Source organism: Ceratotherium simum, chromosome 1, assembly GCF_057802395.1.
Source record: "Ceratotherium simum simum isolate JZ-2026a chromosome 1, ASM5780239v1, whole genome shotgun sequence".
Taxonomy (NCBI): Eukaryota; Metazoa; Chordata; class Mammalia; order Perissodactyla; family Rhinocerotidae; genus Ceratotherium; species Ceratotherium simum.
In genome coordinates, this window is record NC_141900.1 from 99,304,386 (window position 1) to 99,331,921 (window position 27,536).

Below are 27,536 nucleotides of genomic sequence, written 5' to 3' on the forward strand. Positions count from 1 at the left end.
CATTTTCAAGAAGCTTATCCTCAAGAAGGGATAAGGTGACATTTATAAGTAAGAGAAACACAATACAAACACTAGAGAGAAAACCGATTTCTACCTGAGCGACTAAGGAAGCCTTCCTTCACAGGAGGTGGCATTTGAGTTGAACCTTAAAGGATGAGTTGAGGTTTGCAAGATGAATAAGTAAAAATCTATTTTCACACACACACAAAAAGAACAAATTATATCAATTATTAAATACATAGGAAGGGATAGCAGTGGGAGATGAGGCCAGAGAAAAAACTATATTAGAAACACACTCTTATAAAAAAAAAGAAAAAAACACGATGGACCAGGACTAGCCCTTCCAGAGTCAGCTGTAGGAATAACTCCAACGTAATTTCAGAATTTTAAGGTGATTATTAAAAAGCACATTTCCCTTGAAATTCTTCTAACTGGGATAACGTATAAAAATTGATATAATAGGATTAAAATAGTGACTGATACCAAGCATATTAAAGAATACCAATCAATTCAACCAATCTACACCTAAAAGTGGCAGGTATCCAGGTGCTCTATTTTAATGAGAATAAACACATTGAACACAGAAGTGAGGTCAAGAGGTCCCACTGAATAGAGAAATGAGAATAGAAAAGAAAAGAAAAAAACACTTTACCTAATATAAATTTGCTAACTTTGATTGAGCTTAACTTCAAATCAGCAGGTAAAAAGAGGCTTACAGTCCTGGGGCACAGAGTTTATGAAGGAAAGGGTAGGTACGACAAGACCACTATCACAGCAAGGTGCTTTGCGGCAGATTTCTACTTCATGTAAAAGAAACCTGACGGCAGCACAAGATCAGTATAATTAGTGGAGCAAGTCCAACTCTATTAAAAACTGTTTATTCAGGTAAGGCACTTTTTTTTAAAGAAAGAAAGAAAAGCCTACAGACATGAGCAAAGTAGATTCAATTAATGAAATACTACAATAATTTCAGCTATTAAGAAGCAAGGACAGAGCAAGTTCATTACAAGGACTTGTGGCCCACAGAGCCTTTCATGCCTTCATCAGAAATGTGCTGCACCCGTGCTCCCCTAACTCTAATTCCAGCCATAACTGAGAGCCCACAATTTCGTCCCCAGCTTCAAGCCCAAGGCCTGACAAGGAAAGGGCCTCAACAGGTATCAGTCAATTACAAACAGAACAGAAGGGAAAACAGTGATGCTATAAAACCAAAGACCTTGCTTACATTTCAATTCATGAAATGCCACATGTGCCTCCCTTTAACCTCTAAGACCCACCTGATTTGTCAAAGATTTAATGATTTAAGCCCCATCCAAAACGAACCAGAGTGCACCACCCATACCCTGGTGTAATCTTAAGGTTGGTTACCAGAGAACTAACAAAGAAAATCAAGTGAAGGAAAATAATTCCTTATTAAAGGAAAAAAGTGCCACACTGCAGATAAACACCTGACACTGACATAATCTGATCACTGATTCCTAATCTAATCAACACAGTCACCACTGTTCTGTGGATCATACGGAAGAGATAGAGAAAGGCTGTGAACTCATGTTCAAGTGAGGATACACTTTAAGAAGTCAAACTGCTAGCAATCCGATATGTGGTCAATCTATGTAACCTTATCCCAGGTAAATGAATGTCTGTTAGGTTTCTTATTTCTGTGTTGGTTTTCAATTTTACGTAGCTCAGAGTTCTCTGCTACTATCTTTGAGGACCCTGGTAAGCCTGATGACCCCAAGTTGAGAAAAACTGACCTACAACAAGAACCAAGCAGAGCCGTTCCAACACAAACATTCCTATTTTTTTTTACTTATCACATATTTCAGTGTGAGAAAGACATTTACTGGAAGAGAAAATCTGACTCGAAAAAAAAAAGAGGTTCATAAATCTTAGGGCGATATCCATTCACAAATGCCAATAATCTCTGATAGTTACAGAAAAGTTAGTTTCATACTAACTACACTTTGTCTTTTTATCTACCTACCTACCTATCTACCTAAGTACTTATTTTATATCCCCTGATTAAATCAAGTATACAAAATGCTGGGACAGGTAGGGATATATTTCAAGAAAATCACTGAAATTTCACGAGGCATTAAAGGAAAAAGACATTTTAAAACTTCTATAATTTTAATCTCTGTTAAATCCTTCCTTTAGTCATTTAAACTAAATTTCATAATATGTCAATTAAACATTGCAGGAGAAAACTAAAAAATAAACCTTCAAAGTTTAAATCTCAGGAAATACCTACTTAGAAGTCTTTGGCATAGGTTAAAGTTAAATGATTGATTTTACGTGAGAGACTTACACTATGCAGCAGCCTTCAAATTTTTCTGCATTTTGGTTGAACAGTCTGGCTTCCACTCCCTGATTTCTGCTCTTCACCAATCTTCATATCCATGGAACAGAAGTTACAGAAAATGTCGTGCATATGGGCTGAAGAATAACAAGCATGGCAACCTGGAGCCATTACTTGCTGAAATCCCAAACCACAAAGCTGCCCTCCCTCCCAAACCCCCAATACTGCTCTACACAGGACTTTTCTCTAGGCTTTTTTTTTTGTTAATAATCAACAACTCAAGCTCAAAGTCTCCCCATGTTGTTGCCTTTATGTGGAAGAACAGCCACACAAAGCAGGATGCTGAAAACAGTCACACCTTCTCTCCTGAGATGCACAAAAACCCTAGTCCACCTTTCTTAGTATTTATTGACAGATCTGCTTTTTACAATGGTTAACGGCTCCAGAAAACCAAGAATTATCCTAGAAGTACATATGAAAGAACTTAACATTTCAAGAACCTAAAGAAAAGTTATTTTGGAAATGAGAACTATCTAACATTTCAGTACACACGACATTTTATATACCTTTACTTCTCTCCATGCATACAGATTGACCAAGTGTTCATCTCTTTATGCAAATCAAATGATTAGTTGGTGTACGTCAGGCATGAGACTTTTTCAAATCTAATTCACTGCAGAAAAACTGATGAAGTGAGGAACTTCAGTCAGCTCAAAAATCTACCTCATTGCACACTATGTGCAAAGTAAGACCCTTAACTCCCCAAAATATGAGACTTCTTAAGTTTTCATTATCCAAGGTTTCCAACAATTCCTTCATCAGGAAGGAATTGTTTGTCTGTTTCTAATGCTTGCAATAAAGCAGTTGCTCACACACTCTTCCTCACAATATAATAAAACCTGATATAAGTTCAGATAAAAAGGATGTGCCCAGTTTGTTATTTACTAGCAATATAGACCATATTAAATTCACTCTTTCATTTATTTTTTTAATTACTAAGCAATTATGTGCCAGACATAGCACTAGGCACTAGAGACCAAGTGACAAAAAAGACCTGACAGCCTTATGGCCCCCAAATAACTACCTAATTACAAGCAAGGAAGCAGTATGTGTTATGAAAGAAAAGTTAATGATTAAATAATTTTCCAACTTTCCAACTTTGAGGGCAATGTTAGAAGAATTACAAGTGAAATTCTAAGTTGGCTAAGAAAAATTCTTTATACAAAATCATCTGTGATGATTTGTTCCCTCTAGTATCACAACTACCTCTGTCCACAAATGCGAGCTTATTAGCATAATAGGTTTGCATAACCTTAATGTTGAGAATGCTAAAGAGTTCTGAGATGATAAGAGAGGATGAGGAATACTCATCAACACATCAAGAATCAAGTTCTTCTGCCTATCTAATTTGGCTGAAGACACACATTCATAACTTAGCAGAAGTGTCCCTTTGAAAAATACTCAAGATTTCATGGAAGAAGAACAGAGGTTCAAACAGCAAATGATACTTAATGTTATTTTCTGGCCTAGAGCTAACCCTATAAAAATGGAAGAACAATGTAAATAGTTAAAAAAAGCCTGTTGCTTACATGAAACCTCACAGAAGCATCAATTCTGTGAAACCATCCCATTTTTAACTATACTTTTCAGCATCCCTAGAGATGCTAATATATGGGTAACATGTCTTCTTTCTTAATTTTGCAAATCCAGTCACCCTGCAGGTATCTTATTGTTGGATGCTGGGACAAGGGAGGCTTGTGGATGCTTTCTGCTGTCACTGGTGCCAAAAATATTTACACTTGAACAAATACTTGTTGAGCGCTCAGGACTAACATCCACTTAATAGATCCAAAACGCAGCAGAGTGACGCTACACTGTAATTCTGTCCTTGGGGGTCCAGGCTGCGGAAACCATGTATATAAACAGATTAACAGAGAAGTAACAATGGATTCTTCTTATAATTCATTAATTAAATCACCTTATTATGAATTCCACTTTTTGGTATTACACGTAGGTTCCAGGATATTTAATAGTCATGTTAGTCCCAAATAGAGTAAGAAAGCAAAGAAACATGAATGCTAATTAAGATTACCTTTGCTCCAAAGATGACGAAAATATTTATCCAAAGGCTGATTCAGAATCACAAGGCAGTACTTCAAATTCCCTATGGAAAAAAACGTAAAATGAAATAAATAAGTGAACTGACCCTTCTGTTCCCCTAATTTGAGTCTGCAATCACACTCTAATACTCCAGAATTTCAGTCTGTACAGAGCTAAATTTCAACCACAGCTAATTTCTCATAGCTTAGTTTTAAAAGACATCCTAGATTAACTGGATCTGCTTTATTCACTATGTCCATCACATTACTATATTGCTGAGGAATTTATTATAAAAACAATTTAACACAAAAACAATTGGGTGAGCTTCTTTCTGTAGGGGGTGGGAAGCAGAAATGCTGTTGATATGAATTCTCATCCTTATGATATACCCATCACTTTGATCCAACTACCCTCCCACCTAGCTGGTTTGACATCCTGACATTATTTACCAAGCGGTGTGGGTCTGGTGGGTGTGCATTTGCACATTCATTCTCATTTATTCATATTCTCTCTTTCACTCTCTTTCTCTCCCTCTGCCCCTTACCCTATCTTGAACTCTCCAATGCAAAACTTTGTTAACGTGTTTTCACAAAATCCTACTAGCTCTTTTCAGGACTCTTTTATTCCAAGTTTCTAAGATGACACTCAAAAGACTAAGATGGAGAAAAGTTACTTCTCCAACAATCATTCTAAGCTTCTCATAATGTACTGCAAATAATGCAAAGCAAAGTGCAATCAGGCTGTTGAAAATCCATCATTCAGCTCAGCCCAAGCACTCCATTTCATTTATGGAGAAGAAATGTTTGGTGATAAGAAAAATTAATTGTTTTTTTTAAGCTATCTCAGAGTTAGAAATGGAACAAGATAAGGAAATGAAAAGGGGACGCCATCAACCACAGCAAACATTATTAAGTGCCGATTATATACCAGGCACTGGGAGTACAAAGGGGAATAAGATTACAGGGTATCTGCGAGATAAGACATTTTTATAATAGAGATGATTTATTCCACAATACAGTACAAGTATATGAGGAGTGCCAGGCAACAGATAAACGAGAGTGGCAGGAGTTCAAAGCCTAGAAAGTCAGTAAGGTCTGGTGTCATCCTAGAAATCTTTGTGAAATGCAGATTTTTGAACTTGATCTTAAAAGGAAAAAGAAGTTGGACAGAATAAAGAAAAGGCATTCCAGACAAGGAAAACAACACCCAGGAAGCCACTCTCCTTTGCCATTAGGGTTACTACGCTGCCAAGTTTCAGAAGCAATGCCCTAGTGATGTGAACCTTAGACACTAATACTAACATCACAGGTTCTAGACTCACCATTTAAGATGACAGAGGACTTTAAGATGAGGCACCAGGAAGTCTTTAAGAGCGAGGCAGAAAAGAGTTGTAAAAGCAATTTATATATATTTGGGAATCATCCACACAGAGATAATAGCTGAAGGTCAACGGGCAGCCTAGCAGCTAAGATATTGCAAAGAAAGGGCAGAAAGAGAAAAGAACAGAGGATGAATGCAAAATGAGGGGGAAAAAATCTCAAAGACAAATCTGAAAATTCACAGAGGGAGGCTCAAGATAGTAAAGGGAACAAGGAGTTAGTAAACCGTGAGGAGAGATGCCTTTTCTTAAAAAACAAGTGAACTGTGAGAAATGGGGCAGAAGGCAGCAAAGTCAGGAGAAAGTATTTTAAATATAGAAACAATCTTATATTCTAAGTAGGAGGAAGAAGGAAGAGAAAAAAGGGAAACGATCCATTAATTCATCTAACAGGTATTTATAGGGCACGAAGTACTCTTGCTCAGGCTCTGCTCGAGGCAGCCGTGGACAAGAGAAACGGAGCCCCATCACCAGGCTTCCATCCTATTGATAAAAACAGGCACATGGAGACATACCATCGAGACACACAAAAGTGAGGCAGAGGTAGAGCATGGTCGATTTATTTATAAGAAAGCTAACAAAAGCAAGATGAAAATATGGAAGTAGAACAGAATGTGGAAAATTTAAAACAGCCTGCTATAAGAAACGGATTACTGGAGCTCACAATCCACAAGTTTAAAAACAGGAATTCAGTTGGGGTTAACTAACAAACAGGTACATGACATCAGATCTGCCTATAATTTTAGGACTTTTCCCACCAGTTCTGGGGAGTGGGAGTAGGCATAACCAAGTAAGACGGTGATGACAGCTGGCTTGAGAATTGGCAAAACCACTTGTCAAGAGGTAAGGGGAATCTAGGATGCTTATTTGGGTAGCAGTAGAGTGAATGATTGTGACAAGAACCAGTAATTGCCTCATGATATTCTCTCTCCTCTTCTTTAACAACAGAATCCTGAGGGGTTTTTTTGTTTTGTTTCATTTTTGTTTTTTGCTTTGTTTTGCTTTCTGTTTTATATTTTACTGAGCACATTAATGTCCAGGTGAAAATCGATATATCACAGACTCCTTTGCAGCAAAATGTAGTCATAAGACTAGTTCTGGCCAAGGAGATGTATACAGGAGCTTTGTATGTTACTTCTAGGGAGTCTCCTTGAGGCAGAGGGGGCGTTTTCTTCTGCTTCTTTTCTTCCTCCATCCTGCCATCAGGAGCAAGGATTGATGAATTCACTGAATGACATTCCAGCAGCCACCTAGGGTCATAAGAACAAGAGCAATAGCCTGAAGGAGCCTGGGTCCCTGATGACTCCAGGATGCCTCCATCCCAGCACTTCATTGCCTGCTTCCAGACTTCTTTTATATGAGAACAAACTAAACTTCTATTGTGTTTAAGTCAATATTATTTTGGGTTTCGCTATTTTATCAGGAGAAACCAAATTTTAATTAATGCAACGATCATGGTCCAGGCTGGGTTAAGGTATAGACAATCTAGGTAGGAACTGGAGATGACTTTAAAGAAGAGCAGGCAAGCATCAAAATGCAGGAAGGAAAACTTTCACTCACTCTTTCATTCACCAGGGACGGAGCAGCAGCATAAGAGATTCATAGCCTTGCACATGGTAAGTGCTCAATAAGAAGGCAAGGAGCTAATTATGTGAAAAAACCAATAGTCCTTTGTATCTTTGACAAGGTCTGCATGGCTAAAGGAAGCTTTCAACAATACTGTACATGTGTTTAAATGAATGAACAAAACTGCTTTCTGTCACTGATTCTCCGATACGGAACTCAGTATTTTTGTGGCTCAAAGAGCACTCTGATAAAAGGAAAACACATTATTACCCACATGATTGCTCCTCTAAACCAATATTTTCATTAAGGTAATATCTGTGACAGCATTTTTGAAAAGAATAAAGCAGTATGAAAACGTATGGTACAGTTATGATTTACTAATGATGTTAATAATAAAGAATTAACTAATTCAGCTATTTCTATACATAACATTTATGTTAAGCTGGTTCTATATATAAAGTTATTTAGGCAATAGGATCTGATTTTTTTTTTTCTAATCTAGTTTAGTTTTCTAATAGGATCTGATATTCTTTCCTCTTCTAATCTAGTTTCTTCTGGAAGTATAACTAGATGAAGTCAGTTTGGCATTTATTTCACACTCACAGCCCTCATGATTACTAATCCATAGCAGACTGCAGAAAAAGTAGCATCCAGAACCACCTATTATTCCTATATAGCTTATGGCAATATCTCAATGCAGACATTGCATCACACAGGACTCCACATCACTCTCAGGTACCGAATCACAGGACATTGCCTCTGGCTCTAAATGTCCAGGAATTTAGAAGAAGAGAGAGAGTCAGGAACCACGGAGTAAGGAAATTAATAGCCTTATTTCAAGTATTTCTCAAGCTGTCACATTGATGCCATTCCTGGGATACACAAAAAGGCCTTTAAGAGAAAGGCTATGAAGAACTTCTTCACCATGCTTTAAAGGCTACGAATTTTTTTTTTTTTTTTTGAGGAAGATTGGCAACAGATGTTAGCGCAGGGCCAATCTTCCTCTTTTTTTCTCCCCAAAGCCCCAGTACATAGTTGTGTATCACGGTTGTAGAGTCATAGCTCTTCTATATGGGATGCCGCCTCAGCATGGCTTGATAAGTGGTGAGCAGGTCCGGGCCCAGGATCCGAAACCCTGTACCCAGGGCCGCCGAAGCAGAATGTGTGAACCCAACCACTATACCACCAGGCCGGCCCCTAAAGGCTACAAATTTTTAAATCAAGTGTCCCAAGGCGATCTCAAAGAGAAATGTAGAGACAGATGGCAGGATATCAAGTGTAATAGTAATTGAACTTTTTCATTATCTATAAAAATGTATAATGCACTCCATTTTAAAGAACAAAAAAAACATAGACCTGTCTCAACTCTTAAGTCAAAATCCTTGAATTGCCTTCTCAAAGGAGTTTCAGTTATAGAAGAAGACGGAAAATCCCTGATCCTGTATATATCAAAATGAAAATGCTCCAAGATGCCTGGAAATCCTGAATTAAGTATAAAGTTCCCAGTGTCTGGCATGAAAAGAAAAATGAAGTCAAATCATCAGCCTTGGGCTAAAAAAGGGAAGAGGTCCTCTGAAGGTTAAGGACTGTTAAAAATCACAAGTTCAGATGTTAAGAAAGGTGGGAGGGGCATCCCACCTCTCTTCATTGTTATGTAGTTATCTCTCTTCTATTATTAAAAACAAAAAAGCCCTGCCTCTTTGGAGAAATGGCTGATGCTATAATTGGGGAAGGAAATATGCAAGATGAGCCTGGACCATCAGATAGTGCCAGAAAGAAAAGACAAAAACAAAACCAAAATACCCACATTGATAGGAGTATGTCAAAGGGAAACAGCCAACTCAAAGAGGTCCAATGGCCCAATGGCCAAAACTGGAACAATTTGAGCAACAAAATAAATAAAGTAGTATTGGATTACAACCGAAAGTATAGAAATAAATATGCATGAGTCAATACTGATGTAATAAAATGAGTGAGTTAATTATTAAAATAGGGAGAAAGAAACAAATCTCCCAGGCAGAAGAATTCCAAACAAGTCCAAATAACTCCACCCCAAAGAAGGGAAGCATTGCTGTGGACTATGTGTAGTATGGTGTGGGCTACACACAGTAACATCCTTCCAAAGAGCACAGTACGGAAAGGGAGGAAAATCTTCACAGTGGAGAAACCCGAGAAACACTACTTCAGCCAGATGATCGAGGTCAACAACAACAGTCATAAATCATGTTAACAGGATGTACCCTTGATATGATGTGATGAACACAGCACTCTATCTCTGTGTCTTCTTCCCAAAGTTCCATAACCCCAGCCTAATCAGGAGAAAAATATCAGACAAATTCCAGCAGAAGCACACGCTACAATACGCCTGGTCAATACTTCTCAAAACTGCTAAGGTCATCAAAAACAAGAAAAGTCGAGAAACTGCCACAGCCAACAGGATTCTAAGGAGACATGACAATTAAATGTAATGTGTATGTTGAATGGGATCTAGGCTAGAAGGAGGCCTTAGGTAAAAACTAAAGAAATCTGAAAAAACTATGTAATTAATAATAATGTATCAATAGTGTATCAATATGGGTTCATTAATTATAACAAATGCACCCTACTAATGTAAGATGATAAGACAAGGGAAACGGAATATGGCGGTGGATGGGGGCAGGCAGTATATGGGAACTTTCTTTACTATCTTCTCAAATCTTTCTGTAAATATAAAGCTGTTTATTTTTTTAAATTAAGTCTATTAGTTTTTTAAAGCCCTGGAACAAGAGAAAAAAACAGAACTGAAAACTATTCCATAACGTATTCACTCAGCAATTACTCCATGGAACAAAACTGTCATTAGAGCCCAAAAGTAATTTTGGACTTCAAGTATAAAGCCAAGGAAAAAACCACTGCACCAGAAGGCAAAGATAATTCTATTCCATCTTTGGAAAACTATAATTATATCAAGATTTTCTTTTAATTAAGAAAGTAAAACAAGGACAATAGAACAGCAAATCTCAAGAAAACCAATTTCTTTTTATTTCAGATGTCTGAGAATGAAAACTATTTGGATTATATATAGAGGTAGACCCTATTCACATCCCTAAATCAATGATCTCAAAAACTCAGTCATGCAACTCAGGAGTAAAAGGTTTATGTATTTTTTTTAATTAAAAAGAAAAAGAAATTGGGCCTGGCCCCATGGCCGAGCAGTTCAAGTTTCATGCACTCTGCTTAGGCAACCCGGGTTCACGGGTTCGGATCCCAGGTGCAGACCTACTCCACTCACCAGTGATGCTGTCGCAGTGTCCCAGACACAAAAAAACAGAGGAATACTGGCACAGATATTAGCTCAGGCAAAAAAAAAAAAAAAAAAGCAGGAGGATTGGCAATGGATGTTAGCTCAGGGCGAATCTTCCTCAGGAAAAAAAAAAAAGAAATTAAGAAAATGATATTTAATATGCAGACAAGCACTAGCACCTCACTGGTCCTTACAGTAGATGGCCATGGGTTGTCTATTATAAACGAGATCTCCTAAGAAAAAAGTGTGAGCACCACACAATGGCATCAGCAATGCACACTTACGCATTTCTCCTTCAGCATATTAGGATGACTTGCAGTTTACTTGCGCCCAGTAAAATAAAATTACAGATTTTTATATAAACTAAGCTTCACCAAATGGCTGAGTAGTTTAAAAATACTCTTCAACACATATTGAAGATAATACAAATTCTGCCAAAGCATAATCACACAAGAAAATGGCAGAACTGATCACTTCTAAAACTAGCTCTTAACAAGCTTCAAATACAATCTATCCAGCTCTAACAAGAACTTAGTGGAGAGAGGGAGAAAAGGAGGAAGGGAAAGAGAGAAAGGAAGGAAGAGAGAGAGAAAAGAAGGGAGAGAGAGGGAGGAAAGAAGGTGGGAAGGAAGGAGGGAGAGAGGGAGGAAGGGAGATGATTAAAAGATATGAACTTTGGATTTACATCAATTATCACAAATGATAAATCTTTCCTTAAGTATATGGAACAGTGGATCTCAACCTCACAGTATATTAGAATCACAGATTTAAAAAAAAAAAAAGCTAACCCCCTTCCCAGACCCCTTCCTAGAGATTCTGATTCAACATGCCTGCAGTAAGCACATTTTCATATCGCATCATGATTTTTTAAAAAGCATCATAACAGAATTTAATGGGTAACCAAAGTTCAGAACCACTGGTATGGTACCTTGAGCTAATGATAGCAGAAAGCCATCATAAAGAGCAACATTACTTTAAAATATTGTTAATTTTTATCTCATCTTTTTAAATTGTTTTCTGAAAAATGTATATACATATCACACAATAATTATTTGTAATTTTTACAAATAAACATAAATGGGTTGCTTTTTTCTTTAACTAATATGGTATGAGATCACAAAAGGATTGAAGACAGTACTCTTAAATGAAAATACATCGAAATAAAACACAACTTACAATAGAAAAAAATTTACTGAAATGCATCAGCAAGTTATCAAGGGTTTATGACCTGTTTAAAAAAAATTGGAACTAAGATAAAATCAAAATTAGCCAAAACACATGCCAGTCATTATAAATAATAGCTATTTTGAGGACCAAAGACCATTATTATGAATCTCTCATCCCTAACCGTATTTCAATTAAACAGTGAAAACTCTAGGGCACTGAATTTCATTTTCATATTGCACAAACTTCTACATTTAACAGCAGAATTTTTTTTAAGTGTGCGCAAGGAAATCAAAACTGTCAAGTCAATTCATTCTTTGTGGAAATAAATTGCATGTGGACAAAGCAGAACTATTAAAAAGCTCTGAACAAATACTCCATACCAAAGTCTATTAAAAATAATCAAATTACCAATGGACTAAGAATTGGTAAGTCATATAAGAAACTGCTTCAGAGAAAGTAAACAAAAAATAGACATAAACAGATACTTCCTTGAAAAATCTCTCGTCACCAAGAGTGACCATTTGATATACCCCAGTTGCACCCCCTGCCACTGGCAAAGTGTCCTGGTTTGGATGATAAATTAGATGGTCACTCTACCCTCCATCATCTTCACCTTCCACCTCATCTCTCTCTTTCAGTCTTCAGCAAAATTCACTTGAGTGAGGTTTTCATCCCCCCACCTCCTGGAAATAACTGTTGTCAGGGCCATCAACTACCTCCTGTTATAAAATTCAACAGCTAAATCTCAATTCTCATCTTTCCCAACATATCTCAGTAGCATAACAGAGTAGATCACTTCTTGCATCCTTGAATCATGTTCTTTCCTTGACTTCTTGGAAACCACTCTCTATTGGTTCTCCTATCTAACTAGCCACGCCTCAGTCTCCTTTGCTGCTTACTCCTCATCTGCATAGAAAGCACTCAATAAATATTTGTTGAGTCGCTCTTCCAACTCTGACTTTATGCCTGTTTACAATAAATTGACTCCAGCTACTCTCTCTAATAGTCATGTGACTCCCCCCAGTTTGTCTGGGGACGAATGGTTCCATACCCAATACAGTTCCTTACAGAATGAAATAACACCCGCATAAAACACAATGGCCCTTTCTAGGTCCTGTAGCCCTGAGTACTACTCTTAAGTGAATATTACACAAAATATTCCAGAAACAATAGAAAAGACAGCAACAAAAACCAATCACCTTGCCCTAAAACAGCTAAATGGTGTTTCAATCATTGTAATTCACAAAAAAACTAAAGAAACTGGAGATGGTCTACAAAAGCACAACTATATAATTAAAGAGTTTGGAAATATTTTCTTTGAAAATAGATTGAACTTTTTTAAGGTAAATGGATGTTTACATTTACTACCTATGTAGGAAAGAAAGAAATCCATGTAATATGCCACTGAGCTCTACAAACTCAGGCATTTATCTAGTTACTATCTTTCAACTTTTCAGGTTGAAAGTGCAAAGAGATTCTAAATGGTTTAAATCAATTTCCACCTAAGAGCATTACCTCCCATAGTGCAACAGTAATGGGTCTATCCAAGTTTGGTAATCCTAATATAACAACTATGCCACTAAAACAAAATGCCCCAATAAATTGTCGGAGGGATGCATACATGCTGGAAACGCATGTTAAGAAAAAAGCACACTTCGTATTTTACAACTAGTAAGCTTCTATTGCATAAGAAGTAGGGGGAATAGGAAAGAAAGGTTAACTCTGACAAAGTGTTGAGTCCTTCTTGACATAAAAGGAGAAGGATATACCAAGAAATATTTTCTTTCTTGTTCTTAATAAACACATTCTCACTATAACCCAAAGGAAGGAAGCTGAGTTCTTCATCTTGGCACACTGACACCTCTCGCGTTGCTGACAGAGTTCAAAGCTGCTCCATCAACTCTGCTGTGCCCTGCTGACCTGGGCCACAATAAAGTGTGCTTTCTGTCAATCAAGAAAATCAATTGGTACCTAGCAAACTGTAGATGTAAGGTCATAACCCTAAGGGTTCATCATAAAGTACCAAAAACTTATAGTCCATCACATTGGCCTTGACATGTTGACAGCTAGGCCCACAACAGTGCTCACACTTGAAAAGTAGGTTCAAAATATTTTCTGAAGGCAGAAACCATATAAGTTTGGCACGTGCTTCTAAAACAAATAGAAGGCCTACCTTTTATCCTTAAGCTACTCCTGCGACCTCAATCCATTTCTACCCACCTCAAAAGTGCAGAAGCCCTTTCACTGGCCAGCAATAGAAGGAGGGCCAAAGAGGTTCAAAGAAGGTCTGCAGATCTTCTACTCAGGTTAGGTTAGCCTGGGGAGAACTGTCTGGAGGATGGGTGGGGCTTCAAAGATTTGCAGCCCTCACATGTAACAATACTATGAATAAATAATGACAATACGGAGATCTTCTTTTTACTTTTCTAGTATTTCTTAAACAGGATTTGGACTCGAGTCAGATCAATATTTATAATCAAAATAAGTCCAAATTAAGCTAAATTGGGATATAGTCAAAGCACAGACTGATGTTCCCTGAGACCTCTAGTTTGTAAGGAGAAAACAACTGACATTTACCTGGAGTTTCAGAGTTTACGAAGCACGTTTAACAACCTTCTTAAATTGACACTGATTACACAGCACACTTCCATGTGATCAAAGTACTTATGAATAAAACAGAAGTCTTTTTGTTTGTTCTTTTTTTTTTTAAAGAAGAAAATACACAGATTTAAATTCAAAAGAACCATGTACCATGAACTAATTCTGCTTACACACATACGGTCCACCATATCAAGAGGCAAACCCACAATGGAGGAAATCTTACTAAACTCAAGGTAGGTGAACATTTTTATCTCATGGGCACTGCGGGCTTTTAGAGAATTCAACAGGAACTTCGATGAGTAGGCAGAGCCCCGACACCAACAAATGATCTGCACTGGGCCACAGGTAAGCCCTCTGACACATAACACCTCAGTGGCCCTTAATCAGATCCAGGTCCAGGTGAAGTAAACAGAATAGGTCAGGTTACTGCACCACTGTTTTTCTTTTTCTTTTTCACAGAAAAGATATTTATACAAAATAGCCTGTGAGCAAGGATATCTGAAGGTTTTGTTTTGCTTTTAACTGAAAAAGAAGGAAAACAATGCATTACCAGAGGATTATGCTACGTCCCACACAGTGGAACAGCTCTATATCATCTAGTATGGAAAAATCTCCAAGATAAAAGTACACAGAAAAAGCAAGGTGCATATGAAAAGATATGTTACACAATCATTTGTGTAAAAATGTTAAAAGGAAAATATATACATATATTTTTGGAAATGCCAAAAATATCTATCAAAGAGGAAAACTGTTAGTTGGAACACAAAAATAGAAGGGAGCATTAGTTTTACCTGTTAATTTTTTATATTTTATGAACATGGTACCCTGTACTTATATTATCACCCCCAAAAAAAGTAAAATAAAAGAGTTTAACTAATGGAAAGAAAAGAACCCTCCCCAGGCAATGAGCCTTGCCTCAGAGAAGATGTTGGTCGACAATCTTTAATCACCACGTTGGAGTATAACAAAGAATCACTAAAATAACAGGTTATTTGGGTTTCAAGTAAAAATTAAAAGCAGATAATTTGTTGAACACTAGCATTCTTTCCTCCCAAAATTATCAAGTAATTTATGTGAATTAGACTCAGTGGATTTAAAAGGTTTTTTAAGAAGCTAGGGAAAGTGACTTACAACAGAATGCCCAGGACAGCAAGTAGAGATGCAACTCACTCCATATTATAGAACAAAATAAGGGTTTTCTCCTCACTGAAATATCTTGTAGAGAACTCAGAAAACATTTGTTCTTCAAAGCTTAGGGTAAGATTTTTATAAATCAGGGTTACAGTTAGGAATTTATCCTTGTCCCAATTCCCAATTCTATTAGTATTTTCATACTTCTCTCACACAGAACATTTCTCTTCATCAAGAGTTACCAGAAATGAACATAAAAAGATGTGTAACATGTTAAAACCAATTACCTCAGGAGAATGAGAATGAAAAGGGGAGAGGGAAATCATTAACTTTTTCTGCATTTGCCTTTATACCATATAAATGCTTAAATCGTCTGTACTCCATTTCAAAGCTTTTTAAAAAGGAGGTTAGGCAGGGGGAACTTGTGAGCAAAAATAGCAGATTCAATCAGATTAGAAAACTGAAAACAGGCTGGGGTAGACGTCAAATGATATTTCTGGTCTATCGGAAAAGAAGTTGACATGGGGGGGGGGCCGGGGGAAGTAGCACCAGCCACATATTAATTAAAAGAAAGTGATCTTGGCATTTTGGTTCATTTATTCACAAATTCATTTAATATTTGTTTACAAACTTTATAAAGAATTTTAACAGCATGCACACTGCACTTTTTCAGAGAATAGCTGCAGCACTGCAATTACGAGCAACCTAGTATAGCAAAGCAGTAGCACCTCAACAGGGAAAACGAAGGGGCCTCCTACCTAGGAGGAAACTGAAGATAAAGATGCTATCAATTTCCCTGCCTCATACCACACGCTAAAGTTAATTCCAGAATAGACATAGGAAACTACATATATATAGTGTGTATATATATAGTTAATATACTTAGTTATAACACTATAAAATAATACAAAAATGAAGAAATTTATCTAAAGACTGGGTGAAGAAAAATTTTCTAGGCAAATGAGCAAAGCAAGAAATCACAACCGAAAATATGGGTATCATTACTAGACTCAGGTTTTGAAGGCAAGGCCACGTGCTCATTTCTGAATCTCCAGCACCAAGCGAAATGCCTGGCCCACAGTAGGTGCTCCATAACATTGATCAAACAAATCAATGACTGAGAGCATTTCCTGGTTGGGCAGGGGCTGTGTCCGATACTAGGTTTTCAGGTTACCTTCTCAGCTACACCAAGGCTCTAGTCTAGGGGGCTGCTCATCATTCTGTGAACATGCCAGGCCCTTCCACAGTTTTCATGTCTTTGTTCACGGTTTTCCCGCTGGCTTGAGTGCCCATCAGAAGAGTACAGTGATCAAGAACATGGACTTTGGGATCACACAGACCTAGTTCAAATCCCAGTCTTGTCACTTATTAGCTGTGTGACTTTAAGATATTTGAGAAATTGATTTAACATCTCTGAGTCCCACAAAGTGTGGACTATAACAATGAGAGATTCGATGAGGTAACACACAGAGAGAGAGCTTAGTATGGGGCCTGACAGAAAGTAAATAAACACTTGACAATTGTAGTTTCCTGCCCCTGGAAAAGACTTCCTTACTTTCAAAAACCTCGAGAACATGTTTCACTCCCTTCTTCCTACCTCTCTTTTCTCATTGATCATTCTCACCCGTAAACCACAGTATTTAATTCCTTCTGCTAATAATAATTATATACTTCTCATTCAACAACAGTTCATACACTTTAGGCATGTAGAAAAAATAATTTACTCATCTCTTTTATCTTCAAAATTTAGCCTAGGCCCCAGCACAAAGAAGTCATGAAATAACTGTTTCTAACATGAACTTTAAAAACCATTTATTGCACTATTTCCTGTTTCACGAAAAGTCACCCCCAAAACTAAACATACACACATTCACACAAACTTAATCATCACAACTTTAGAGTGTTCCAAGTTTCTTCCCAATTAATTTTTAAGACTTTCTGTGGCTTACAAAATTGCTTCTAATGTCACTATGCCCTGTAGGAACAGAAGCACAATCTTGGAGCTTTTTTTTTTAATGTAAAGAACAAACCACGACAGGCTCAATGGAGGTGTCTCTCACTCAATGAAGCACATGGTGCCGTTCTAAATCAGCTACAAACCGACTTCTGTTTCTATAGCGCTCACTATAAAGTCAGACACTGATTCTCAAGGCAGGAAAAAACACTCCAAAGACCGACAGGCCAGGTAATAATCAATAACGCCTATAGTTGAGTTGCAAATGCTGGAAGGTTTCCATCTGAACTGCGCCCACCACCACTCCTCCACCCACACACGCACCTGGAAATGAGGGGGGCCAAATGGAGGGAGCGTACAAAGATGACAAAGCAGTGCTCTTTCCTCCCCTTTTCCCTGCCAGAACACAGATCAAGGACGGTTTTAATATCCTGGGCATGTATCCTGGGCATCTGATTATCACTTCACCTCTTTTTATGCCTTTAAAGAAAGCATGCCCGAGTGTAAGGGAGTACCCATGAAATTATAAGGTGATAAACATTAGCAAACTTACACTGTGAAGCCCTGGCCCAAAGAACTAAGAGTGAGGGAAGCCCTGATTTCTAACATTTGCCAATTTCCATGCTGTAAATACCCGACCACAGCCAATTTCAAGCTAACACCTGGCTTACTAATTTCCTGAGTATTTAGCAATCAGCTGGAGACGCTCCAGCAACCACTGCTCTTGAAAAAGAACAATAATGCTTGGATTCCTGTATTTCTGGTAACCTTAATAGAAAAAGTACAGTTCTCTAGTTCTTCACTGCATATAAACAAAATTTTAATAATCATTTTAATTTTAAAATTCTAACAGAATAAAAAAATTGGGAGTGACGTACTTGCAATATGTAATAGTAGACCTGGAACACATTCTGACACCTCATGAAGTTAACTAATTCCTCTATCATACATAGACACAGAATGAAATGTTCCAATAAAGAGAAAGTAGTTCACATCAAAAAAAAAAAAAAAGAAAGAAAGAATTAATAAATCCAAACTGTTCTTTTGTTTGGTTGTTTTTGCTTACTTGCCAGGAAAATCTCCACCGCATTCAGCTGTGACACTTAATCCCAGTGACTACTTTTTATAATATACCTGGAATCTTTCACTGGGTTTTATCTAAATCAGTGATTTAAATTTTAAAGTAGAACTATTCGTGATCTGTAGAAAAAACAATTTACCCTATATACAACACCTCATAATGTGTTGTATATATCTATAAGGAATATATCTATATATCTCTCTCATATATCTATAAGGAAAATAATCTCAAATGCCATGACAGGTTTACTAATTCACCAAGTATTACCACACACCTTCCACATGCCTGGAACTGTTCTAGGCAGTGGGGATACAGCACTGAAAATCCTGGCCAATGGAGCTTACTCTCCTCACAAGACAGAAAACACACAAGACACATAAGTAAAATACGTAATATGTTAGACAACAAGAAGTGCTAAGGAGAAAAATAAAGCAGAGAAGTGACTAGGAGAGGTTAGGTAGCTCAGGATGTCCGGACTCTGAGGAGGGGTATGGAGTAGGGAGTGAGGGAACAAGCCCCATGACTTTCTGCCTGATAAGGAACCTCAGATGCAAAGGCCCTGAGGCCACCACTTGCCTGGCATGCTCAAAGATGGGCAAAGAGAATTTGGCTGGAGCTAAAAGAGCAAGGGGAGGCGTTAGCAAGTTGTAGAAATAAGGCCAGAAACATAAGTAAATTTGGGGTTTGAAACACAGATGTTTCTGACCTTTTTATTATTTATACATTTAAAATTTTTTTAAAAATTAAAGCAACTAAATTGATCTGCTTGAGGCTTTCATGTCAATTACCATCATTACAAAGAGAAGGTTCTCAACAAGGGAAAAAGCAGGAAGTCACACTGCTTTGTTTCTGAAAATGAGTAGAGGGGAGGAGGGGGACGGGGATGAATAGTCTCTGCCTCTTCCTCTCCAGTTCCACCATAGTTTATACATCTCTTTTTTAAACAGTCTTGACAACTCAGAGGGCAAGTTGTTGCTTTAACAGTGTAAAAGTAAACAGCTCAAGGCCTTGAAGAGAAAAGGACTGAATATTATGTCCAACTTCATCATCAAAAAGAACTCAACATCAAAAGAACTCAAGGTCCAGTAAGGTAGTTAAGATTTAAACAGTTAATTGTTGCCAGAGGTTGAGGTGAGACCAGACTATAGATCTCTTGCCTCTGAATTCACTGCTTATTCCACTAAACATTAGTAAAAGTAGGAAAGTTAGTGTGCCATCCAGATAGTTCTCTGTGACCTCAATGTTACTACCAAGTGATCAGCAAGCCGTCAAAGTGCACCTTGTGAAAAGCTAGCAAAAACCGTGAGAATAACCAAACCATCACCAGGGCTTGCTTATCTCCACCTAGCACATGAGGCCCACTCAGACATTAGCTGAATTAAGTCAAAGGCAACTAATTTTGACGCTCTTGCAACCAATCTTTGTACCTAGCAATCATATGAAATTTTGAAGCAAGACAACTTATTTCTCAACATGCATCCAGTTAGTTTCAGCCCCAATCCCTAAGTAGGGCAGCCTGTGCCATTTCCCATAAAATGTCCTATAATACAAAGTTTTTCAAACATAATGAGACACATTCATAATTTTTATGAATAAATATGATTAACCAATTCTCTACTTACAATTCTTACTTTGTTATTTGTAAGTTTAGTATTTTTTGTACGTGTGTGAGGAAGATTAGCCCTGAGCTAACATCCGTTGCCAATCCTCCTCTTTTTGCTGAGGAAGAGTGGCTCTGGGCTAACATCCATGCCCATCTCCTCTACTTTATACGTGGGACGCCTGCCACAGCACGGATTGATAAGCAGTGTGTTGGTCCACACATGGGATCCGAACCCGCGAACCCCAGGCCGCCGAAGCAGAGCATGTGAAGTTAACCACTACAGCACCAGGCCAGCCCCTAGGTTTAGTGTTATGAGAGCAAATTATCTAATCTGTTGAGTTCCCAGATTCTTTGTCCAGTCCTCTGTCTTCCAGCTATCTGGCATTTGTGGTCTTTGCGCATTAGCGCCATCTACCAAAAGGCAAATGAAGGAAAGGAAAGCAAATGGAAACCAATCTTTCATTTTGCTCCTTGAGGGAGTTCTTAAATCTTTCTTAGAAGGTATAGCATTACTATATTTCACTGATTTAAAAATGAACATTTTTGTACATTTTAACATCTCTAAAATGCACATTAGGATGCATTCAGAATGTATTTTGGAATCAGTGGTATCTTAGCACTGTGTCAGACTTGAGCATTTTTTTTCCTTTTTTAATGGTACATAAAATAATTGATACATCTTAAGATTAACGGCATCATGGATGCAATTAAAACCAGTATTTAAGCTATCCTTGCTGTTATTTTACACCAATATCATGAATATTTGTGAGTTGTAATAAAGTTTATAAATAAATCAATTAAAGTTTGTGGAATTAAGATGCCAGGATAAAAGATACTAGGTATTAACAGAGAATGATCATAATGTTCTCTGCTTTTCTAACAGAAACTAATGTTTATATTTAAAAGCCATTATTTCCCCATGATGCCATGAAGGGGCTGATGATATTAAGATGGTTATAAATGTTTTACAGCCAATGAAGAAAATAAGTCCCAAAATAGACAGTGTGAAGAACAGATGAAACAAAACAAACCCAATGTGCCAGTGCAATGAGATCCCACAGAAGGGGAAACATAAACCCCCAGGGGGACAGTGGGGTGTCCGGGGAGACTCACTCTAGGAGTCCTGGCTAAGAGTGCCCCAGGTGGAAGAGGTACGGCATCCCAGGCAGAGAAAACACCGTATGTAAAAAAGGGACAAACACACACACAAAAGTGGCCGTATAATACTATGAGTGGGGAAGAAGAGGTGTTAAAGTTATTAAACAAGAGGTCATCGTACTGGGGTGGCTCTAATGTCTCGATGTCTCGGTAGCCCACATAAGCAAACCAGTCCTAAACCAGAGTCACTGTAAATGCACTCATCCAAGAAAACGAAATTTAACGACAATCAATCACAAACAGCCAGAGGCTTTCCTAAATAACGCAACTGCTTAAGCTATAGCCAATCAAATAATTTCCTCACATTGCTTCCGTGTCTGCCCTTTAAAAGCCCCTCCCAGGGGCTCCTGTCCAGGGAACATTCCTGCCCACTGTCGGTTTGGCATTGCCCAATTCAAATAGACGTTTGTTCAAATAAACTCTTGACAATTTTAATGTGCCTCAGTTTATCTTTTAACAGAGGTAACAGCAGTAGGAAAACCCCGAGAGGTGTCAGCCACACAGTAAAATATATTTTAGGCCATTTTAAGTAATGATCACCAGCCTCCCCTCCCCATTAATTTCAGCCAGAGATTCCGAAGACTCAAATAATTGATTTTTTTTAATCTCCATTCTGATATGGCTATTATTGGCCTTATTGCTTAGAGCAACGTCAAGGTGTTCCAGATAGCTGTAAGGTTGTGTCTTCTTTAGACTTAACACACTAAAATTAAAATGCAGTAGTTCTTAACATGATTTCTGTTAATCAATTCAAGTTCCTCAGCATTATGATTCAGCAGGTAGGGCTTCTAAAATTACGGACTTCTCAAACAAGCCAAAAAGAACTTGTGAAGAAGATTATGAATGAAATCTAAGGAAGACAGGTTAAATCTGCTCCCAAGTATAAAAGCCAAAGAATTTATCCCATTAGCATCTGAATAATAAGTGCCAAGACAGCAAGCTGTCATCTGAAACTCTTGGCAGTTCCTTCCTTTGAGCAGTGATAAAACAGGAGCCCTAAGGTAGAGATGTGTGAGGAGATAATTAGAACTCTCTTTCCCCAGGTATTGTCAGCCCAAAGAGAATAAGGTGCTATTATTTCATTATACAGCAAGTTATACTGTTACATAAACTGTGTTACAAAATAACTTCTTATACAATAAGGTAACATTAATTGAATGCTTACTATGTAACAAGTACTGAGATTTTCCCCCACTAAGAAAGAAGCTCAAAGACGACACGAATTTTTGTCTTGTTCACTGGTGTATCCCTAGTGCCTGGCAAAGAGGAGATGCCCAATAAGTATTCAGTGAACACAAGAATAAAAAGAAAACACAAGTTAGAAATTAAGGTATTCCATATTTACTATTTCATTTAATCCCTGCCAATGATGGGGAAAATCCTATTATTTTTTCCAATATAAAGGCTTGAGAAGTAACTTACCAAATAGAAGAACAAAGACCTAAAGCCAGACTTGTACACCAAATCCTCTGTCTTTAACCTCCTAGGTGCCCCTTACATACCTCTGTTGATTTCCTACTTAGGACTACACTTCATGCAAATCCCAAGAGGCCTGGAGTTTGATTTAGAGAAAACTCAGGACAGGCTAAGTGGAAGATTCTCAGTAACTCATCAACAACCACTGAGTTTCCATCAGAATAACAGGCTGCCTATGAGCCTTCAAAGAAGCAGAGAACAGGGGAAAATTACAAGAAACGCAAGGATAAAGGGCAATTTCGGTGGAGATTTCAGCATTTAAAAGACCTGTTGTTGCAGTGTCTTCAATTTTCCTGATTACTAATGTAAGTAAAGTTTCTTTTCTATACTATTATTTTTCCTTCTATCAATCTTTTAAAATTGTTTCCCAAATTATACATAATGATTATATTACCTTGATTTTTTTTTAAGTAATGTTTATTTCATCAAATCTAAACCAGAGTTTCAAAGAATGATTTTCCACACAACTAGGTCATGACTGCCACCTGGCTGACAGTGACTGCAAGGTGCCATCCCAATTTTAGGAAGGTTAAAATATGACAGAAAAATGTCTCTAGGAATCCATGGAAAAAGAGAGAAAGAGCTAGAGAGCACGCAAGAGTGAAAGCTCCTCAAGAACAGAGGTATCTGATGCTTCTTCCAAAGAGCCTTGCACAAAATGGAGCACAAAGGAACAGCTCAGAAAATATCAACTGAAAACACATACAACAATTACCGGTTGGCTTTGAAATTCTGTGCATGTAAATGACTTCCTTTAAAAAAAAAAAAAGTAATATAAAATAATGTCTAAGCTAAAACTTCCAACAGAAAAGTATATTAAATCATTTTTTAAAAAAATAACAGACCAGGGCCGGCCCCGTGGCTTAGCGGTTAAGTGCGTGCGCTCCGCTGCCGGTGGCCCGGGTTCGGATCCCGGGTGCGCACCGAGGCACCACTCCTCCAGCCATGCTGAGGCCGCGTCCCACATACAGCAACTAGAAGGATGTGCAGCTATGACAGACAACTATGTACTGGGGCTTTGGGGGAAAAATAAATAAATAAAATCTTTAAAAAAAAAAAAAAAAAATAACAGACCAGATAAACTGGGAAAAGGGGTCACTTCTAAAACAATGGGTGTGTTAACATTTCATGACACTGCATATTTAAATTTTTTAAAAATAAAGAAAACGAGGGGCCGGCCAGGTGGCGCAAGCAGTTAAGCGCATGCTCCTCTGTGGCAGCCTGGGGTTCACTGGTTCGGATCCCAGGTGCACACCGACGCACCGCTTGACAAGCCATGCTGTGGCAGCGTCTCATATAAAGTGGAGGAAGATGGGCACAGATGTTAGCCCAGGGCCAGTCTTCCTCAGCAAAAAAAAAAAAAAAGAGAGAGAGAGAGGAGGATTGGCAGATGTTAGCACAGGGCTGATCTTCCTCACAAAAAAAAGTAAAAGAAAATAAAGAAAATGAGAAGAATGCATGGGAGATAAGGATTTCTTCACACAAAGATATGTTAGTGCATGGGGTCCTTTCAAACGCTGAAAGGTTTTTAAGAAAAACAAAAAATAATTTTACTTGCATAGACTATGGAAGACACTCACTGTAGGTAACTGTAATTACTGTGGTTACCGTGGGTTTTCATATTATGGTTAATATATATACTATTCTCTACCACATACATGGCACATTAATCTTAATGGACATTGTATCTAAAATCAGTAATGAACAAAACACATCAGCTAATAGAAAGCCTGATGTCAAACCTGGTTTTCTTCGAATGCAAAAGAATTAAAATCTTGCATCAAACCAAAATAAAGTAGAACTATAAGGACTTTAAACTGTCAAAACAAACAAGAAAGTAAAAGTGATCTCCAGTTGCAACAGGCGCACCGATTGTGACAAAGATCCTCTCAATGACCCAACTCTACTCAGGCTACCCTGAACAACTTTTTTCAACACTGCCTGACTTTTGAACTTCCATGTTCATCTCTGCATTGTCCAATTTTAGCAAGAATCCTTCTAAGTCAGTTTAACCACAATCCCTCACCCTCCATATCTGATCACCCTCCATATCCGATCTGGATCCTCCTCCACCATCCCCCAGTGATGTCTGATCACCCTGGCCTGCCTTCAGCAAGAATCCTGTTAGATTAGTTTAGCCAAAGTCTCCCCTTACCCCTGATGTTTCCTCTTAGTAATTTTCCATCCACTGACCCCCACCCCGCTCCTTGGCTATAAATTCCCACTTGCCTGTGCTGTATTTGGAGCTGAGCCCAATCTCTCTCCCCCACTGCAAGACCTCGCTGCAGTGGTCCCTACACTTATTGCCATGGCCCCTCCCTTGAATAAAGTCTTCTTTACTCTGCTTTAACAAGTGTCATTGAATAATTTTTTTTAATAGTTTTAATATTTTTTTCTTTAACACCTATTAGAGAGGGACAAAGTGAAAATAAAACACCTAATGTAGCGGCATGGTTATACTTGCGAGGAGGTTCTCCTTTTTCTAAACAACTTTTTATAGAGGGAAAAACAAAGAGTAGACAAAGAATCAAAGACAAGAAAACAAAAGTTTGTGGTCAGAAATTTCAAGAAGGTCATTATGATTGAAAAAACAGCAAATACCTACAAAAGATCTTGATAAAACTCAGTATAACAGAAGCTTCAATGAGTCTGAATAAATTTGGGGGAATATATTTGGGAGAGAGAGTTAGGACATGCAGTAATGCGGCTTAAGGGCAAAACAGACATGTCGATGACGGAACAGAAATAAAAACTACACATAGGCCCATTCCCGAGTTAAATATATTATTTTCTAGAACCATGGGGCAAGCCAGGGAGAGAAGGAGGGGAACACAGGAATTTATCAACATCTACATTAGGAACCACGAAGCAACATAAAAGAAATCACAGACTTAATCTTTACCTTTGACCAAATGGGAAAGTCTCACAAAGAAAAACGAACAGAGTCTAACCCTAAAATAACAGAATGGATTCGCCTATTACAAGAGCAAGGTGAAGCAGACACAGATAAAATGCTGGGCTTGAGTTCCATTTCTGCCATAATTAGCTGAACCTGGGGTCCATAAGGTCCAGAAATCCTCCGTACCTGCAGTACTCAACAAATAATAAACACTCAATGTGTCTCTGTAGCTTTTAAAAAGTCAGTTTCTGGGCCTCAATTTTCTCATCCATCTGTTTATTCAACACACATTTTGTTGTGCTTGGCGTTCTTATGAACTTGGCACAAAGGCACTGGCAATAGAAACATTGTACCAACCCTTAAACATCTCGGATACCGTGTGAGAGAAATAAAAGTCTAACAATAAACCTGGCATGTGTGGCCTCAAAGCCAAGTATATCTTGAAATCTTTCACCAAAATTAGTATTAATCTAAGGAGTTAAATAATTCCTATTCATTTCTCAATGTATAACTACCACCAACTGTCTTGAATAAATTAAAAATTATATCTGAATAAAATTAATTCTAAAATTGATTCATTCCAATTTAAAACTAAGTTATTTGAAAGGATTAGAGAAGAGGGGAAAATCGCATGTTCTTGAATCACATCCAGGGCTCATATTTAATAGGGACCTTCTCAAATACCCCACTGTTAGCAATAAAAATTCATGTGTCCTGTAAAATGTAATTTCTAACATGAGGCCTGCACTTGAGAGGATTTCCTTCAGGGAAGAATCTGTTTGGGAATACGAGCCCATACAACGAACAGGAAAATCCACAGGAGCCTAAACCAGTCCAGGAAGGCTTTCACTGCTAAACATATTTAAAGAACAGAGTTCACAGATATGTGAGGATAAGGAAGAATATTAAAGAAAAAGATCAACGAATTACAGAACAATCACCTCAGGGATCAAAAGAGACCTTCTTTAATGAATATCCTCAGAGATTTGAGGATGTTATGAGGATAACAAAGGAAAGAAATAAGTAATGAAGGAAGGGAGAGAAGGACAGACAAACAAAACTGAGAGTAAACCAACTCAATACAAGCAATAAACAACCAAACAAACAGTGATGAAAAAGACTTCATTAGAGATATGAGAGAGAGATTATGGAAACCTCCTAAAATAAAAAACAAAAGGACAAAGAAAGAGGAAGCACTAGAGAAAGAGGTATAAGGAAAGATATTAACAATAAATGCAATAAAACTAAGAGAAAATACAACTCGTTTTTTCCTCTTGGGGAAAATTATAAAAAATAAAATTTAACTACTTAAGCAGAAACAAAGAGGTAGTTTTTCTGAGAATCTGGTAACAGGTGTCTGATACATTTTTTGAGAGCAAGTATCTACTCAATTATCTAAGTTATGATGTCAGAATTTGTTCAGTCAGCCAACTGTGAGTCTCTTAATTTGCTTGTATATTCCATTCACCACTTTGTCCAAAATTCATAAGCAGTGGCATTGATACTGAACATCCAGAGTGCTCATACTATTTTTAGTGAAGATGATAGAACCAAGAGGATTTACTTTTGTTCTTCGAAGATTCAAAATGTGAACCCATGAAATATCTGTAAACTAGAGGGTCTAGGGCCAGCTTCTTCCAGTAGGAGGTACAAAAAACATTCTTTTGTTTGTTCTATAAACATTTTCTGTTTGCTATGCCTTTTGTGGAACCAAACTTGCCAAAAGCTGGAATAAATTTTAAATAGCATGATATTGCTATTGATATTGTTATTGATATTAAATACTCAAGATTTTCCAAGGACAATGGAAGATTTCAAATGGAGAAAAATTCTTAGCACT

General features: G+C 37.7%; 1 protein-coding gene across 7 annotated transcripts in view; it reads right to left on the bottom strand.

Moving 5' to 3' along the window:
- Positions 1-27,536, bottom strand: part of TPK1 (thiamin pyrophosphokinase 1) — a 353,331-nt gene that overhangs the window by 279,178 nt on the left and 46,617 nt on the right. For all 7 annotated transcript variants that reach the window (XM_087432188.1, XM_087432170.1, XM_087432161.1 and 4 more), the window contains exon 3: positions 4,392-4,463. In XM_087432188.1, the coding sequence (XP_087288314.1) occupies positions 4,392-4,463 (72 nt within the window). The remainder of the gene's footprint in view (positions 1-4,391; positions 4,464-27,536) is intronic.